This window comes from Phalacrocorax aristotelis, chromosome 1 (genome assembly GCF_949628215.1).
Source record: "Phalacrocorax aristotelis chromosome 1, bGulAri2.1, whole genome shotgun sequence".
NCBI lineage: Eukaryota > Metazoa > Chordata > Aves > Suliformes > Phalacrocoracidae > Phalacrocorax > Phalacrocorax aristotelis.
The window spans coordinates 14817295-14835029 of record NC_134276.1 but is presented as its reverse complement, the minus strand read 5'-3'; the positions used below and the strand labels follow the sequence as shown (position 1 = coordinate 14835029).

General features: G+C 38.1%; 1 protein-coding gene across 2 annotated transcripts in view; it reads right to left on the bottom strand.

The window, feature by feature from the left end:
* The window catches only part of CNTN5 (contactin 5), a 673925-nt gene that overhangs the window by 41480 nt on the left and 614710 nt on the right, over positions 1 to 17735 (bottom strand). For both annotated transcript variants that reach the window (XM_075081792.1, XM_075081802.1), the window contains 2 exons: positions 4132 to 4290; positions 3556 to 3705 (listed from right to left, as the gene is read on the bottom strand). In XM_075081792.1, the coding sequence (XP_074937893.1) occupies positions 3556 to 3705; positions 4132 to 4290 (309 nt within the window). The remainder of the gene's footprint in view (positions 1 to 3555; positions 3706 to 4131; positions 4291 to 17735) is intronic.

Here is a 17735-nt window from a genome sequence, read left to right as displayed (position 1 = left end):
ATTGAGATCTGTGGTATTAGAATTGGAACCCATGCTAATAGAGATTTTATCTTGATGCTTTCAGATAAAAAATTAGTAATAGATTCTGAAAAAGAATAGATCACTGGGTGATACACTAAGATATATATTAATGTGCTGATTTGGAAAACCATATATGAAACACAACAAAAAATATTATTTTTCCTGTCTCTTTGACTTTGGCATCTGAAAACTATACCAAGGGTGATAATTCACACAATCACTGAAAGACCTGTGTCAGAGGACAGAGCTAAACAAGCTCTGGACTTTAGGAATACCTGGAGACCATAAAAAAGTAGCTGCCTGAGTGAGACAGATCATTAAGCCTCTGGCATTTCAAGGCTGGCACAAAAATTATAAGCAGCATGTTATTTTGAGAAGAATTATGTGTAACAGTTTATTTTTTTTGTTTGAATTTTTTTTTGTTTAAAGCAGGCCCCATTGTGTTATTTTTTTGACCCTACAACTCCTTGCAGGTTCTAACAAATTGGGAAGTTATATCTTATTGTAACTCCTGCCCTCTCACTCCCTCTATAGAATAAAAAAATGAGATTGCATCTATCATTTTTATTAAAAAAAAAACCCCAAACAACCAAACACAAAACCCAAAACCACTCACAACTGAAACAGAAAACAAACTTATTCTTAAAGAAAAGTTGTTTGAAGTTGAGGTGATGACAACAGACTTCTGTTGTACCATGCCATGCTAAGCAGGCACACCAAACAAATTCAGCTTTAATTTCTCTGAAGGCTGTTAAGTTATTTTACTGGCACCTGTCTGGATTTCAATGTCATGCTACAAAACACTCCGTTCTAACATCTCGTATGTGCAGCTGTAACTCTGGTAGCAAAAAAGTGTTCCTAACTGGGAAGCTGAAAGTTCACGTAAACATCTAGTGTGGCCTTTTTTCAATTTGAACTAATATGTTACCAATTTATTATTAATGAAGACCTGCATTGTTATCAGCTACAGCACTGTTTATCAGGAGGCATCTCATGTGCTGGAGTACAGATCGTTTCTACTTGAGTTGAAGATTCTATTACTTCTGATGGCAGCGATAGTGGAGTATTACCCAGAAATTAATACCAGTCACCAGGTGAAAATACACTGCACTCTGCATACTTTGTCCCACATTTTTTTTTTCTTATCATTATTATGATTTATCAATTAGTTTTTACAGAGGTAAAGTTGCAGTGATAGTCCAAAGGAATATTGAAAAGACATGTGCATGAAGAAACCTCTTGCTAGAGTTGTAGGAATATGTTTTAGTAAATACAGCCTTTGTTTGGTAAACAGTAGGAAATAAGAAGGAGGAACCTAAAAATCATGACAGCTAGATGAAATCTAACTTGTTAAAACTTCAGTTTTAACTCGCAGCTTAAATACATCTGGTCAATTAAAATCCTGAATCATCTTTTCAAAAACAGGGTACATATTCATAAATTTGAATTAACATAATCCCAGGGGTGCAACATATTATAGGATAAACTTTTTCCAGAATGCTTGTGTCCTCTCTGATATGTACTATCTGAATAAATAGATAAGTCATTTAAACCTTTGGGTCCAGCAAAATTTTCACTGCTAATGAAATACTGTGTAAACTCAAGGAAAGAATAATGATGGTGAAATAAGGTGGTTTTTAAAAATCATTTGAGGTTAAAATAGCTCATGTTTTTTGTTTAATTTTCTGTTTCTTCTTTTCTTCATGGATCAAAGTATGTAGCACCTGAAGTTTCTGCTATAAAGTTATTGAGTTTCACACTATGGGGAGCTTGCAGAAGATGAGGGTGAGAGTTGGAAAGGAAGCATCATTCCACATGCATGAATGGGAATCAAATAATTTCAGTGCAGTTCTGTGATTGCAAAGTGAAATTTAATATCAGTTAGCAACTACAGTTATTTAAAGCAGAAAAAAAAAATCTTATTACAACTGAAGATAGGTTTGTTAGACTTAGTCTGAAACAGTGAATCCAATTTTGGTTGCCACAACAAGAAAGACATTGATCAACAAAAGCAAGTTCAGAGGAGGCCACTGGGATAGTGGTGCTGGAGCATTTGCCTTGTGAGGAGAGGCTGGGCAGCTGGGCTTGCTCAGCCTCCAGCAGAGATGGATTTGGGGGACCTAACAGCAGCCCCCAGTGCCTATGGGGAGGTCACTGAGGAGACAGATGGGCCCTTCATGGTGGTGCAGGGTGGGAGGGCAAGAGACAGGGGTCATAAGCTGAAATAGGGGGAATTTTGGCTGGAAATATTGAAAGAAAAGTCACAATGAGATTAGTTAACTGCCAGCGCAGGTTGCCCAGAGAGGATGTGCAATCTCCCTCCTTGGAGTTTTCAAAGACTCAACTGGACAAAGCCCTGAGCAACCTACTCTGATGTCGGTTTACCAAGCTTTGAGCAGGAGGCTGGACTAGACACCTCCTGAGATCCCCTCCAGCCCCACTTATTCAGTTGATTCTGTGGTGCTAAGAAAGTCAGCCTGAATGTTCTGCTGTGAATATTTATGGGTAGCATATACACAGACTGGCGAACTATGGAGATTAACATGTCTTAAGAGATAATAATTTCATTTTAGAATGAGAGGTTGACATATTTTGGCATTGCCACTTGTAATCTCCCTTAATGAGAAGACAGAGTTGCAACACAACTGCTGCATTCATCCAGAATATTTACAACTACAAAATCAGTTATACTTTCAAATTCTAGTGGAATCTTTGAATTTGCCACTCTTCTATTCTGTATGATTAATAAACTACTTACAAATTATTCAGCTGAAGAAACATTAAAAAAAACCACATTAAAACTCTCTAGGCCTCCTAAATAACAAAGAATGGAGAATAATCTGAAAGTGTTCTGAGATGCAGTTCTCTTCTGAGGCTTTGTTCATACCCTATCTCTCTTTCTGCCTCTTAAAATGTGTCTGTAGCTGCCTAGGGATTTTTCTCAGATTCCCAATCCTTCTTTATCTCCCTTCATTCTTCCCAAATTACTGCCAGTGGTTCCAAACTTTGTGAGACCACTGCAATTTTCAAGAGACCCAAATAAGATATACAATATTTTTCCTGGGCTTCCACAGTACCATCCCAGTCAGAAGGACAATGAAATTTCTTTTAATGCACTAACAGTTCATGCTTAAAAAATTCTGTACACCTTCTAGGAGAGAACTTATTAAGAATAAGGGGGGAGAGGCTGCTTGGGAGCAGTTGAGTGAAGAGAATGAGAAGCAGCCTACAATAGAAGAGCAGTAAAAGACTGTCAAAGGGCAGGAAGCAATGGTTTAAGTGTAGGATGAAGAGTAAGGCAGCCTGGATGGGATAAGACAGCAGGGAATGGGTTTATTTGAAATTTCTTTAAATTAAATAATATTACTGTAATTAAAACAAATTGGCTCCCCATTACAAAGAGTATCACCCTGGAACAGTGATGACTGAACACACAGATGTGTACCAGGGAGAAGAGAATAGTTCTATTATTATATTAAAATAGTTCTTGTTTCTGGTAGTCCTGGAAAACTAACCTTTTTATCCTCTTCTTACCTGCTTCATTGGTTCTGATCACTCGTGATGGTGCACTTGGGTCTCCAGTCCCAATTTTGTTGGTTGCTACAACTCTGAACTCATACTCCACCCAAGGGTTCAGTTCGACAGCCATAGCAGACTCCATGTCACCACTTATCACATCTGGAACTGCAGACAGTAAAGAAATTTGTAGGTCACTCAGACATCTGAAGCTCACATGCAGTGTCTCAATGGCAAGTGGACTTTGTGATACAATATGGCCGTTAGAAATGATAGACATCAAGGATCTAGTACATCAGAAATCACAGCTAGGGTTTTGGCACTGTGGTACTCCTGAAAAGACACAGATTGAAGGAAATAGGGGAGAGCTTTCTGCTTATTCACAGACGCATCATGGCAGGTGTCTTTGTGTTGTCCTTTCAGAGCTGTTGCTAAGTAACGTGGAAGGAATGAAAAAAAGAAAAAAAAAAATCAGTGCTTTTAATTTATCATTGTTCTCTTAAGAGTATCTGTTCCTGCAGTTGCTGGTGATTATTTCTGTGATGACCAGGAGTTTTGAACAGTCTATTTGTGCTGTTTGAAAGTTTTTCTCACCTGTTTTTACGGTCTGCCAGCCAAGAGAAAATGGACTGCGTGCTTGCAGGTTGTAGAGGGAGATAGGGCTGTGATTGTCTGCCCCAGGACTCCAGGAGAGTGTTGCTGTGATGTCTGTAATTTCCTCCACTATTACAACCCCTGGGGGACCAGGAGGACCTAGGAATAAAGTGGAATAATCAAACAGACCACACCATCATCATGGATGAGCAGCAATAATACAGGAGACGCATTCTGTAGGGACCCGGTGGAGTTCAATATCCATGAAGTACAAGGGTTAAAATGCACACTATTATGTCATGGGATACCTCATTTATGTGATTTTTGCTGGTAAATTGTGATTGTTTCTACTCTTTATGCTGTGTGGATGAGCATCAATTAATGTGTTAGAGTGGCAGTGGAAGAACTAGAAATAGAAACAGATTTAAAAAAATCCTCCGTTATAATTGTTCTCAACCTAAAATTAAAGGAAAAAAAGAGCAACATTAAGAAGCATCCAGGCTAGACTGAACAGCTGCAATCACATCTTCTCTTTGTGTGAGACTTGTCAGCAGGAAAGACAAATAGTGATCAAAATGAAGCACAGGTGGATGTGCTTTTTGAAGAACAATAATATTACTAATAACTGAACCAAGAATACAGCATTCATCCTTATTCTCAAATTCACTCATGCAGGGAAACAACCTGGATTACTATCCTGTTGGAAGTCCATTAAATGTTTGATTGAAAGCTATTAAAAACAAAACAAAACAAAACCCAAACCCAGATATTTTGAAGGCTTGTAATTACTATGGTTCCACTAAAACCAAACAAAAACTCCACAACTTCTAACTTGAAAAGTGAAAGGATTAATTATTCCACTTAGCTGCACCAAAAAAGAGTATGCTAATCACCATTTGTATATGCCATGTGACTGATCCAATAAGTGGGGTCTCTGGTAGTAAACATGACTGCAAAGAAAAATATGTCACACTCCTACCCCCTAATTCTCTTCTTTAATTCTTCCTGATATTGATATTGCTGGTGTCTGAAAACATTGTCCATTTGCACTTGTGAAACTAAATCAGAGGCAAGGTTCTCCTGATTCAGGATCCTCTTCCACAGTTGTAACCAGATGTTTAGGGGAAAATGTGCATCTCTGTCATGGGTAAACATTTGTCCTGTGGTTTCTTATACTTAAAAGCTTATATAAGTCCTGAAGAACAGGACTTAATACTCCTGTAAAATATTGATATTATTAATAGCTATAATTATTTATGACAAATCTGGATTTTCTTGGCATTCAAGACCCTTCTGATTCTTTTCCATCCTCCTGTTGTTGAAGGCTGAAGTTTTGATTCTGCTCCTACCCATATGGAGGTCTCTGAAATCAGAAATGCACTACTGGACACTCTCCCAAAATTATACTGCAGGAAAGGTGATGATGGAAACAACTTTATTAGTAGAAAGCCATTGCTGCTAAACTTTTGCAGGAGACTAATGCTGTTTGCATGTGTCATGAGCTGTACTGGAGCAGGTCCTTTGGATATCTCCAGTCCATGAACTGTGGTGAGTGGTGTGGTCTCCCTTGCTGAACTGTCAGAGCTCAGCACCTGTGGATCAGGGTGACAAACACTAAGGTCTGGTGCCTCTATTTGAAGTGGCAGCTGTAGCCAGGATTTCTGCGTTACTGAGCTCAGCATTATATTTTAGTGCTATTTCATGCAATCAAATCTTTTTCTGGCTAGAATCCTTAGTCCATAAGTAGAAACAAATGTGTTTGAATATCAAAGGCTAAAAAAACCCCTATTAACTGAAATATTTTTAGATGCTGGGATTTTTTGTCATTTGCAGCTGCAAATGGCTTTATATTTCCTCTGATACGCCTTCAATAAAAGCATGTTTATATGAACTATGACAACAATATGATCAGAGTTTTGTCATAGTTTCACTCAATAGGTTCAGAATAAAAAAGATGTTGAATCCTTTAAATGAGAAAGCAATTTACGATATTCACTTGCCTCTGTTTGCTTGGCAATGATCTGCAAGCAACTAATGGACATTAAAATGTTGGAAGTATATGGCATTTAGAAATAATACCAACAACCAAAAAAAAACCCAAAGACAAATTAATGTTTGAAATTCAAGGGATTCAATTCCTCCAGTTCCAGGAATGCAAGGAATTCAGTAAAGTTTAGTATTATGGGTGCATGATGGAAGAAGATTGTCTCCATAACCCACTGCAGTCCTCTTTACAGGAGCCCAAGGTACAGTTCTGGGCTCTAAGAAGAGCACAGTTTTCCAGTTCCATGGGTGGTGAGCTGCTTCAGTTCTAGGAGTCTCTCCTCTTCTATTGCTCTGCCTGCTCAGCAGGCTTGACTTCGCTGCTTTCAGTGCCTTTCATCGAGTCACAAACAGTGCTGGGATAAGATGATGACCCTCCTTGGACACCCTGTGACTCTTGTCATTCTGGAGTCCCATTTCATTGCAGTTGAAAGGTCTTACTTTTCTTCCTGGGAGAAAACATTGCAGAAAGTTGTGTCCTCTGCACTCCTGCTTTCCTGCAAGTGTTTCCTGCTCTTTGATGGAAAGCACCAGGTCAGGCCTTCATCTCAGAATAGCAAGTCCTGGGGCTAATTTAATAATAGGGTGATCTTCAATCTCCATCATCTATTGTTTTAGGCTATCTGTTGATGTAGGAAAATACTAGTGAGATTTTTATTTATAGCCATGAGGGAGAGTTTAAAGGAAAGCTGGGATCTTGATACAATCATATGCTTTTACTGGGTTGGAGCCCTAGGCCCAGAATTATATCACGGTCCCAAGCACAAACAAAATTAAAGGGAAATATTTTGGTACTTCTCCTCTATGACAATATTTCTCCCATGCACACTGAATGTTGTTAAAGAGTTTCTAGCCACTGTATTATAGGCAAAAGAACAAGCGCCTTGCTTATATAAAAATATGTAAAATATATTTATGCAGATGTATCCTGCTAAATTCTCAATATATTCTGTTGTCAGAGTTCTTTCATGTTTTTTAAACCCTTTAAATGCATTCCTGGTCATGACAATGTGTCATTATGCTTTCTGAGATGCGTGCTCTTACACAGTCTGCAGGATGACTGCTAAAAAGCATTTCCACTTCCAACAGCAGGCATTCTTGAAAGCAGATTAATAAAGGACAAAAGCCTCAGTGATGACAAATGTATGACAGTTAGCCAGGACCTGAGTGCTATGCAGATGTCACTCATTTTGTAGAAATCTCATTAAATTTTATGGTTGGATGTAATCATTCATGGTGTCAGCCGTATGGCTAATGCAGAGAAGCTTTTCTCCCAAGGGCTGTCTTATTGTTCAGGATCTCTAAAACAATTTTTTAGTTGAGAATAGCCAATTGAGGAAAAAATGCATGGTCTGCTCAAATGCTTCTCTGGAAACTACACAGAAAATGACTGGTCATAACTGCACTACAGTGCAGTCGACCTTCACAGAGAAGACATTTGGGGCTGCGATAGGCTCTTATGTGGCTCCAGGAGCACTGGAAACCCAGCATCAAGGATATTAGTCTGTTAACTTCTTTCAGAGCAATTCCATAGATTGATACTTCATTTCAGGACATGTGTGACTGCATTTTGGCAAACTTGTTTTATGTGCCTTTTTATTGTTGGAATGATCATCCTGAGAGGTCCTTTGGATTACTTGCCATGGTACAATGTTAATGTGAGAGTTCTTGAAAGACTATTACCAATAATAGCTGTAGTTGTTCAGTGAGGCAGTGCCCTTTCCCTGTATCCCCGAATACGCGCTGATTTACTCCACTGCAGCCTGACCAGGATAATTCTTACTTTTACCAAACTAAGAAACCTGATATGTAGAAGTTCATGAACACAGATTTCTTGACGTGAATATTTTGCTTTCTGAATGACATGACTTGTCATGAAGAAGATGAGAAGTTACGAACGAGAGGAAGACAGAGACAGTAACTACAGAATGATGGAAAATGTGCTTGAGAAAACAGGAGCTTGACTGTTTCTTGTAGTGTAACTCCCTTTTGCTGTGCCCACCTATGGCTGATGAAGTGTTTTCACATAATGGGCAACAAGGGGGTGGAGAGAAATTTCGATGTATAGTGAACGCAGTAGGTACCATGGCTTTAATGGATACATCTCTATCCCCATTCCCTCTACATGTGGTGTACCCGAGTGGTTTCTGTAAGGTAGATACATAAGGGCCCTGGGCAGATGGAGAGGTTATACCCCAGCCAGCGGCAGGACAGATAGGGAGGTTAGACTCAGGGCTGGAATGTAAGAAAGAGAATACTGAATACTCTTAAATCATTCCAGGGATGAGGGTCAGGAGAAATTCCTGGTGTCCTGCCTGAGAAAGCTTCTGGTGGTACATATGTAATTTTATGCTCCTTTGTCCTCATGACTTCTCTGCCTTGTACAAATGTAAAATGTAGGGGATTTGGGCAAGACAACCTTGAGAGCTGCGGAGCATTGTGAGCTCAGCTTCCAGACTGCAGCCCAGAGCCTCTGAGCAGGATCTTTGCGTAGTAGCAGTTGTGACTTGACACAAAATGTATGAACAGTGAAAGGAACATGATCTGCAATTTCACCTTAGGACGAATTGCATTGTGACTGATATAACTAGTAGAATAGAATAAGAAACTGAGTTTTAGACATGCCTCTTTTGTTAGCATGTCCTACTGACTACCTTTAGCACTGTAGGGCATCACTTACCAGCTGTCCCAATTCTGGTCCATGTTGCCTCCTTTAGTCTCTGCAATCACAGTGTGGGCATCAACACCCCCAGAACTGTGTGAGTCTCTTTCAGCCACTGAGTCTGTGGCATCACCACATCTGATCTGTATTTTTGCACTTGTTTCTAGGCACTTTTTGACTGAAGCTATAGATAGGAGTTAAGTTGATGTTTGTATAGAGGTTTCTTAGACAGAACAGAAAGTCTTTTTTAAACTCTTAAAAAAAATATTTTTTAAGATATGAATGCCTTTCCCTTTCACAACACTGAAGGTCCTGTTATAACCTGTTATAACAAAGGTCCTGTTACAAGTTCAGATTGCTGGAAGTGTTTCAGTCTGGAATTTGTGAGATAAAGGGCTAATGCTCCATCTACAGTAATAACCTGCCTTCTAATGTTGTAAATATTTCAGCTACACTGATAAACTGAAAACGTCCAAAGCACAGATCTGAACTCTAGCGCTGATCCTATGTACTATTATGTTGTCAGCCAGTCCCTATCATAATTTCAATCCTGTGCAATTATAACTTTCCCAACACGTGCCACAGGACAATTAATGGATTACCATGGGCTGGGGCAGATCCCACCAGGCAGTTTGTTGTGCCCATCTTGTTTTAAGAGGGGAAGGGGACTGGGAATGGGAACTCTGCTGTGCTCATTGGCCACAGGGAGCAGTTTACTATTATGGACATATTCTGTGAGTCCAGTTAATGGGGTCTGTGCTTAGGGTATCTTCCTGTCCTTTGTAGCAGCCCAAATATAATTTCAAGGACCAGCAAGAATCTGCTGACCTTGTTTATGTTCCATTTAATAATGTTGTGTCTGATGGCCTTTAAACCCAAGTACTTGTCTTTCAGTTTTATTGGCAATATCACAACTGAAGGGAGCAGTGTGGTCAACCTAACCAGCAGATCCTGCGTTATATTTGCTCCAGGTCAGTAGAGTTCAGAGGAAACATTACTTCTCAAAAAAATATATCATAAGAATGGATTTCTTGCTTAGATTTGTAGTTTTGCCAGACTACAAGAATAACTTTAACCTCTTCTTTTTTTTTTAGACTACAAAATGTGTACTCTTAAACCACAGTTTGTAGTCACAAAGGCATTCATCCCTTCACACTACAGGATTGCTCTCTGTTCCATTTCAAGATCTTCCAGCTTCCAGGTAGTTTTTGATCTTAAAGCTTATTTTGCTTACAGTAGGCATGCACAGTGCATTTGGTTAGTTTTCAGTGCACAATCTTACAATACATGTTATACATTGTAGAAGAAAGCTGATTTTCATCCTATTTTTAAGTAATCTTCCTGCCATGAATTTTGTACTAATATTTGTATAATTCAAAGGTTTTTAATTAGTTCTGTATATGCTAATAACTCTCCAAGGGTGTACAGCATTGACACAGAGAATTAAGAAGACTGGACATTATTTTTTTCTTTCTGTAGAAAAGCACAATATCTATTGAGATCCATAAAAATAAAAAACATATTTTGAGCTGTAAGAGTTAAAAGGGTAATAAAAGTAAACAACAGTGAATAAACTATTACTAAAATACCAGAAAATATCTGGCATCTAAATCTATTAAAATCCTTAAGTATAGACCAAGGAGATAGTACTGGAAATAAAGTTAACTATACTAATGCTTAGAGAGCGCAGGTCTATTTGTAACAGAATTGAGACCAATAAATTATTTGTCTGTGAGTTTATCCAAAACATATTTTACAATATATATGTAATATATAAAATATTTTAATAAAATATATAAAATACTAAAATTACTAGATGTGCTGAAAAAATCTTTTATGTGATCATTGATGAATACAAGGAAACTTACCTGGCTACTGCATTAGTGTAGTTCCCTTGCAAACAGCTAATGATCTTTTTCTTTGCTGTTCTGTCCCAGACTTGGTTACCTTGTAGTGTCAACTTTTGCTACAGGTTACAGTTTGCACTGTTTACATTGCAGAAAGTCAAACATTGAATAAGTCATTTTGGGACTAGTGCCCTTTGCTCCTTTGTAAAACAAGAGATCAGGCTGCACTGTATCTAGAACAATTAAGTGGAGCAATCTGAAAGAAAGTTTGGTAATTTGGAGATGAGCTGGCTGCTCCATAGACTGTTGTAAGGGCGTGTGTAATGCAGCATCCAGCATCTGTCTGAGTAGTTTGCAGTCAATGCTACTTACTCGTTTGGGTATAAAGTATTGTAAACCAGCCTTGCAAGAGTAACTTACAAATCAGACTCAAGTGATGGAGCTCATTTGACAACTTAAAGTAATTGATTATGGTAAAAAACTTTCATTTAATAAATAAATATTAAAATATTGGAGACTTGCTACTGTTGATTAGGCACTGAAGCCTTCACAGATATTAAAAAATCCTTTGACTTCATAACCTTGTATTCCTAGCTCAGTCATGATGATCCTAAAAAGAAATGTGATGCAAGAAAGGGGTAACTGAAAAATAACCTACAGTGGTGTATGTGGTGTCACTATTATCACTAACATATGTAGAGGTTTATATAGGAAAAATCACTTACTCAATTCTAAATATCTGAAGCACTGTCCCCATCCACATCAGACAATAGTATAATGGTAAATTTTGCAGTGATCCTCTAATCTGCAAGAAAATCCCTGGTGTTCTTGGAAACTGCTGCTGCACTAGGGGTACCACTTACCTCAGTGCAGGTGAAAGGGATCTCTACTCTTAACAGGCTATAGGGAACCTCTCACTGGTCTTTGTGATAGCATGTTAGACTCCTGTGTGATGTCCCCAACTCCCAGTGTTTTTCTTTGATGAGCTGTACAGATGATTTTCTCAGCCAACCCTCCAAACTTGCAAAGAAGAGCAAAGAAATAATTTTTGCCAAAAGTAAGTGTAAAAAGTAGCCTTCTGCACTTAGCTAGGAGTTCTCCGAGGCTTCTTCAAAACCTCCCTGTCTATGAGTAACAGATTTTGTACTGATTAATTAAATAAACACAAAGTGAAAAACACTGTTGACCTTTTTTAATGTAGTTGATTAGACCAACATAAGGAAATAAAGTTTAAGCCCTTCACAGTGTCAACATTTTTTTATGACAGAAGTATTTGGTGTTTTAAATGTCTTTATGGTGAAACATGGTGGAAGCACAGGATGACCGGATCACAGAATCACACAGAATCACAGAAACACAGGTTGGAAGGGACCTCAGGGATCATCTAGTCCAACCTTTCTAGGAAGAGCAAAGTCTAGACAGGATGGCCCAGCACCCTGTCCAGCTGACTCTTGAAGGTGTCCAACGTGGCCGAATCAACCACTTCCCTGGGGAGATTATTCCAATGGTTGACTGTCCTCACTGTGAAAAATTTCCCTCTCGTGTCCAATCTTCATGGAGATATCCTTTGTAATGAAAATATGCATGCACAGATTGCTTCAATTTTCTCCAGCATAATGGGGAAATAAGAATATAATAACCCCTTTTTGGAAGACGGGTTTTAAAAACCAAATTAACTTACCAAGCAGGCATTGCCTTGAGGAAACCTGACACATTGCTGGCTGCAGAATCACCTGAGACATCTGTGAGATGCAAGTGTCCTGGTTGGTACTTGGGTGTTTGGTAACCATGTTTGTGGTCATATCATTAGTGTCAGAACATGATATGCATATTTATCCTATATTAGAGCCTTCTGCTTTGGTAATCGCTTCTTTGTGAAAAATCAGTAGAGAGACAGCACGATTACCAGTGTGCTAATGATAGATGGAAAACCAGCCAAGCTGAAACATTCTGCTATTCTGCTTCTCTGCTACTTAATATTCACTGAAAGTTGAAGATCTGGGTGGATTAATAAAGGCTGGTAGACAAATGAAACATGTGACATGGGAAAACGGATTTTTGGACTGATGTTAAGATCAGGACTGACATTCATACAAATCATAAATCACTTCTGCTTATTAAATGGTTGATGACTTCATATGCTGGGGCAAACATTTGTTGACTATCTATATGCTCCTGTAAACATCCTTGTTTGCATGGCAAACAGCTATTCTGTACATATTTTCCTTGGGTGAGCAAACAACACAAGGCATAAACGAAGTGAAAACAGTCAATGACTTGGGTGTCAGGAATGTAACTCCATAGCTGTGTTTTTTGTTCTATTCATTCACTCCACTAAAGCTATTTCTTTCACCATCAGACATACATAATTCCTGTTATGGAATTCCTCTGAAGCAGCACATTTGTGTGGGAGTGGTGCCAGAACAGTTAATGCCCTATGTGAAATGCTGTTTTCTCTTCTGGATGTCCTTGAGCTGTATTAGCCTCCCCTGTATGCCTTCTTCTGCTATTATGTTCTATAATGACTGTTTTCCAGAAAATCTTGCAGCAGTGTTTAAGGGTTTATCACTATCTGCCTCATTGCCCTGCTGCAGGGCAAATCCGGTGCAGAGAGTGAATGCCTGTTATTTAGGTTTTTGCTTTCCCAATACACTCTTCAGTGAATTGGCTTAAGACACTGACAAGGGTTCCCCTGAGGTCTATGTTCATTTCTTGGACAGTAGTCAAGTCAATGAAAGGAGCAAATATTTGGGTTGCTGTAGGTACCCTAAATTGTGCCCTACATCGTCAGCCTCTCATGTCTCCTGACCTCTGTGTTCCTGGCTACTCTGCCTCAGAAAGGGGTTTGAATGCGTCTTGATCTCACCTAACATACTGCCTCCAGGTATGGCATGCTCTTGAGGAGAAGTTTGATTCTGAGGCTGGGTCTGAAGCAGCTGAAAACAAATATCCTACCTGGTAGGTGAGCAATGCAGTTACTGAACTAAGTTGAAAGTGATTGGCATCGCATTTTTCTGCCTTAAATTGATCCTGTCCTTTGAGCTGAATCCTCTATCTCATCTTCCCCACGCTCAGGGAGTAAAGGACCTCTCTGGGCACTGCACAGAGTCAATGAGTATATCTAAGGGGATGGTGTATCTCAGATGGATGAACAAAATATCATGACATTTTTCTTCAGGTATCTAATAATAAGAACAACTTGTGATGGTGGATTGCAGAGAATTTTGTAGGACCCTATTTTGGAAAGGAAATGCTTTTGCAAGTTAGGTGGTAGCTTACCTGAATATAAACAAATTATGTCAGGTACATCAGGACAGCAGTCCTTTGAAGGTCACTGTTGACTAGCATGGAACTACTGAAATACATCTCATTCATAACCCATTCCAAGACTAAAATGCAAGACACTTAAGCTGGAACGCTAATGTACTGCCTGACACGTCCAGCTGCCAGCAGAACATCACTTCCTAATGAACTCCTTGTTACCGGTAGCATCAGAAAAAATGAAACAGAAAGTGAAAAATAAATAACTTGGGCTGTAAAAACAGCATTTTGGGAGCAGAGAAATTACTAGGGAACACTGAAACATTATTCTTTACTTTAATATATATAATTTAATCACATTTTCAAAGCACCTAGAAAAGTATTTAAGTTTTGCTTTGAGTGGTTGGTGCTGACAGAATTTGAATCTTGGTTTTGCCCAGACATGGTCTACAATAACTTTTCATATACAGTTTTGATGTGTTCCTGGAAGAGATTCATTAGATAAAAATCATTATGGAAATAACAGTAGACATGTATTTCACTGCAACTTACCTAAAATCAAGAACTGTGAGGTAGTGAATTTGAAAATGGTTTGAAAATGGTTTTTAAAAAATCTATAAACCATTGTAGAAAGTTGCAGAACAGAAACTTTCTGCTGGCTTAATTTCTTTTGTTGTTCACACACACACACACACACACACACACACACACACACATACATATACGTACATATGTAGTCAATTCGGAAATCTTCTTGCACCATTAATTATCTCCTTTAAGTAACTAAAAGATTTGAGATTTACTTGGCACTATTAATTTTCTGTTCTTCAGGTTGTCTTTCATTGATGGCATTTTTGAAATTTAACTTCTACTGTATAATGCAGGCCAAAGAAGAACAAGGGCAAAAATAATGACACAATTAGTTCCATGGACTTCATCCAAGGGATCTTCCAGTACAGCAAGTAGCAAGTATAGTTACAAAAAAGATAAATATGGTTTTGGGATACTCCATGTCTTCTTCAAAATAAAAGATATTAAGACATTGCAATTGCCTGGTAATGCGGTGGTGAATGAATGCCTGTCTTTTGAAGATCAGCATGTTAGTTACAAGCAATAAGAGTCTGCAATGAGTTTGTTTCTCTTTGCTTCATCTGAAGAAGCTGCAGCAAGGTATAGTTGTCTTCCAAGTCCCTTGTAATAGAGTACTAGAAAACTGTCATCAGTTGAATAGATAAATTTAGTCAGTTTGCTAATAGCAACAATTCTGTTAGTCATGAATATCTGAAGGAGGGAAAATTTGATTATTTTAATTTAGTTTTTTCAGTAAGTTTAATTTATTTCCTGTAGAAATGGTGTAAGCAGAATGACTTTTTGAGTTAATATCACAATGATATATTAAAAATACCAGATGAACCTTACAATATAGCTAATGATTGAAATGTTGTTCTATGCTGATGTGATAATATCAGCATTCAAGACTGGCGTTTTCCACAGAGACAAAGGAGAGAGAGTAAGGTCAGAACAAGCATGTGCTGGAACTTTACTCATATCAGTACTTCTAAGAGTTCATCACAAAGCTTCTGCTATCTCAGTTTGGCCATGGGCTGTAATATTTAAAACACAAGGATGTTTTGTAAGATTAAGAAAATTAAATTATTTTACTGAGAAACTAGACTGGAAATAAAGAATAATATGGCTTTGGATTTCAGAATTTACTGCATAGTGGCAATGAGTTTTCTTCATAGCTGATGACTTCCTCTGTCAGGTGGAATTCTTCAGAGTTTCCTGAAATATTTATTGAAATGTCTGTTGCTGCTGGTCTTAAGCAATGTCCCGTACCTCCAAAAGCTAAACCTAAAGAAGTTTGAAAGGTTGAAAGGTACTGCAATTTGGGAACATCAGACAGTGTCAAATTGCAGGCCACTGTGTGCACTCTATAAAATGAGATAGGTGGAGGAAAAAGAATTAGAGGTACTGAAATGAAAATTAAATGCCTGTAACAGTATAAGGAGAGATAGATTAGATTCTCCTAAATATTTTGGAGTTTTGAAATGCTGAGGTCTATAAAAAAGTAATCATTAGCAACTTTGCACTGAATGTTTTAAACATTTTCTGCAATAAAAACCAAAACTATGTTACATATTTTGGTGAAAACAATACTGACACTGTAGGATCTTATTGCCCTCATTTGCATAAGTTTTACAGAGATCTTAAGGAAATTAACTACTTCAATAAACTAGCCATATCCTATAATTTCATGAAAACTGAATTTTACATCAGGGCAAAAGCAGTCACACAGTATAAAGCATTTTGTGAAAGTGATGCAAACATTTCTTGCTGTCTCCTATAATTATCCAATCATAGAAACAAGAAAAAGAGAATATTTTAAGCAAAGTATATTCGAATTTAAATTCCATTATAAAGCAGTCGGTTTTTATTTCAACAGCGAGGTGGCATGGTAATTAGAAACCGATATAGATACATTCTGATAGCATTTACAATGTCCTTTTTTTTTCATCCCAAACCTCTGCCTCAGAGAAGCATATATTTTCTATGTCAAATTCAGTGAATGCATTTACATAACTGGTATTCTTAAAAAATAATTTTGTAGCCAGTCTGCAGTGTCCTAGATAGTAGTAAGCTAAGAGATTTTTGCCTATCCATAGAGGCTCCAGCTCCTGTCTGAAAGAGGTAAAGGTAACATATAAGGGCTTGCATAACGCACAAGGATGACTCAGATTTCATAAGGCAGCTAAAATGGCATTATATGTCTGTGCTGAGGCAACTGAATACCACCATCCCAATAGTGCCATAGCTCATAGAAATCTGATGGTCCTCAAAGTGACTTTATGGAAATATTTAACAGCTACTTTCATCAAAACATGGAGAGCCCTGCAGTCAGCCAGAAACATTCTTTATCATTTAAAGCATATATTTGTCCTAAATGTGATGGATATAAAGATATCAAATCTAAAGAAGTGGTAGAATGTAGTAGAATAAGTATTTTTGAAAGATTATAATGTCTAAATAGCTTTGATATTTTTTTTTTAAATCTGGAGTTTCAAACACTAATAAAATATCTGCCTTGATTTATTCTTTCAAAAATTGTATAAATCACAGTGAGGCTATCCAGCTGTGCTACCTAGCAGGGATCCATCTATTTTGACATAGCAGCACCCACTAGTTGTAATGCCAGTAAGTGGACTGTAAGTCCTCAACTGCCATCAGCTGCGGAACAACATGTGTGTGCACACAGACAGAAGTAGTGCAGAATGCAGAATTACTCTGCTTAAGGGAATGCATGTATGGTGCTAATGCCTTGCTTCACTCTAAAGTGATTGGTGTCCACCCTGGATAGGATCTGGGATCCTGCAGGACAGTGACTCTGTATTCCTGTGCATAATCAGGAACACTGAATGGCAGGTAAAGTGACTCAACAGCTGCAGGAGTGGGCCTAAACATGCAGCAGAGTTTGGGTGGTCACAATTTCATGTGAGAAAAACAAATCCCTGCCATATTAGGGAGCTTGTTCATTAGGTTCATTGTTCATTGTTCATATCTATCATTTTGCAAAACATTGCATGGTCCTTCCTCATAGGAAGGGAATGAATATTCCTAAACTATTACACCTGGAAGAATGGCTTGGCCATAAGATAAAATATAAATCATTGTATAAAGAAAGCACAGAACCCATCATACCTATCTTACACGGGTCTGTGAATGCTAATTGTCTACATTTTAACTAATGTGGTATACCTTTTGTGCTACTACCTCTCTTAAGACTGTATGTC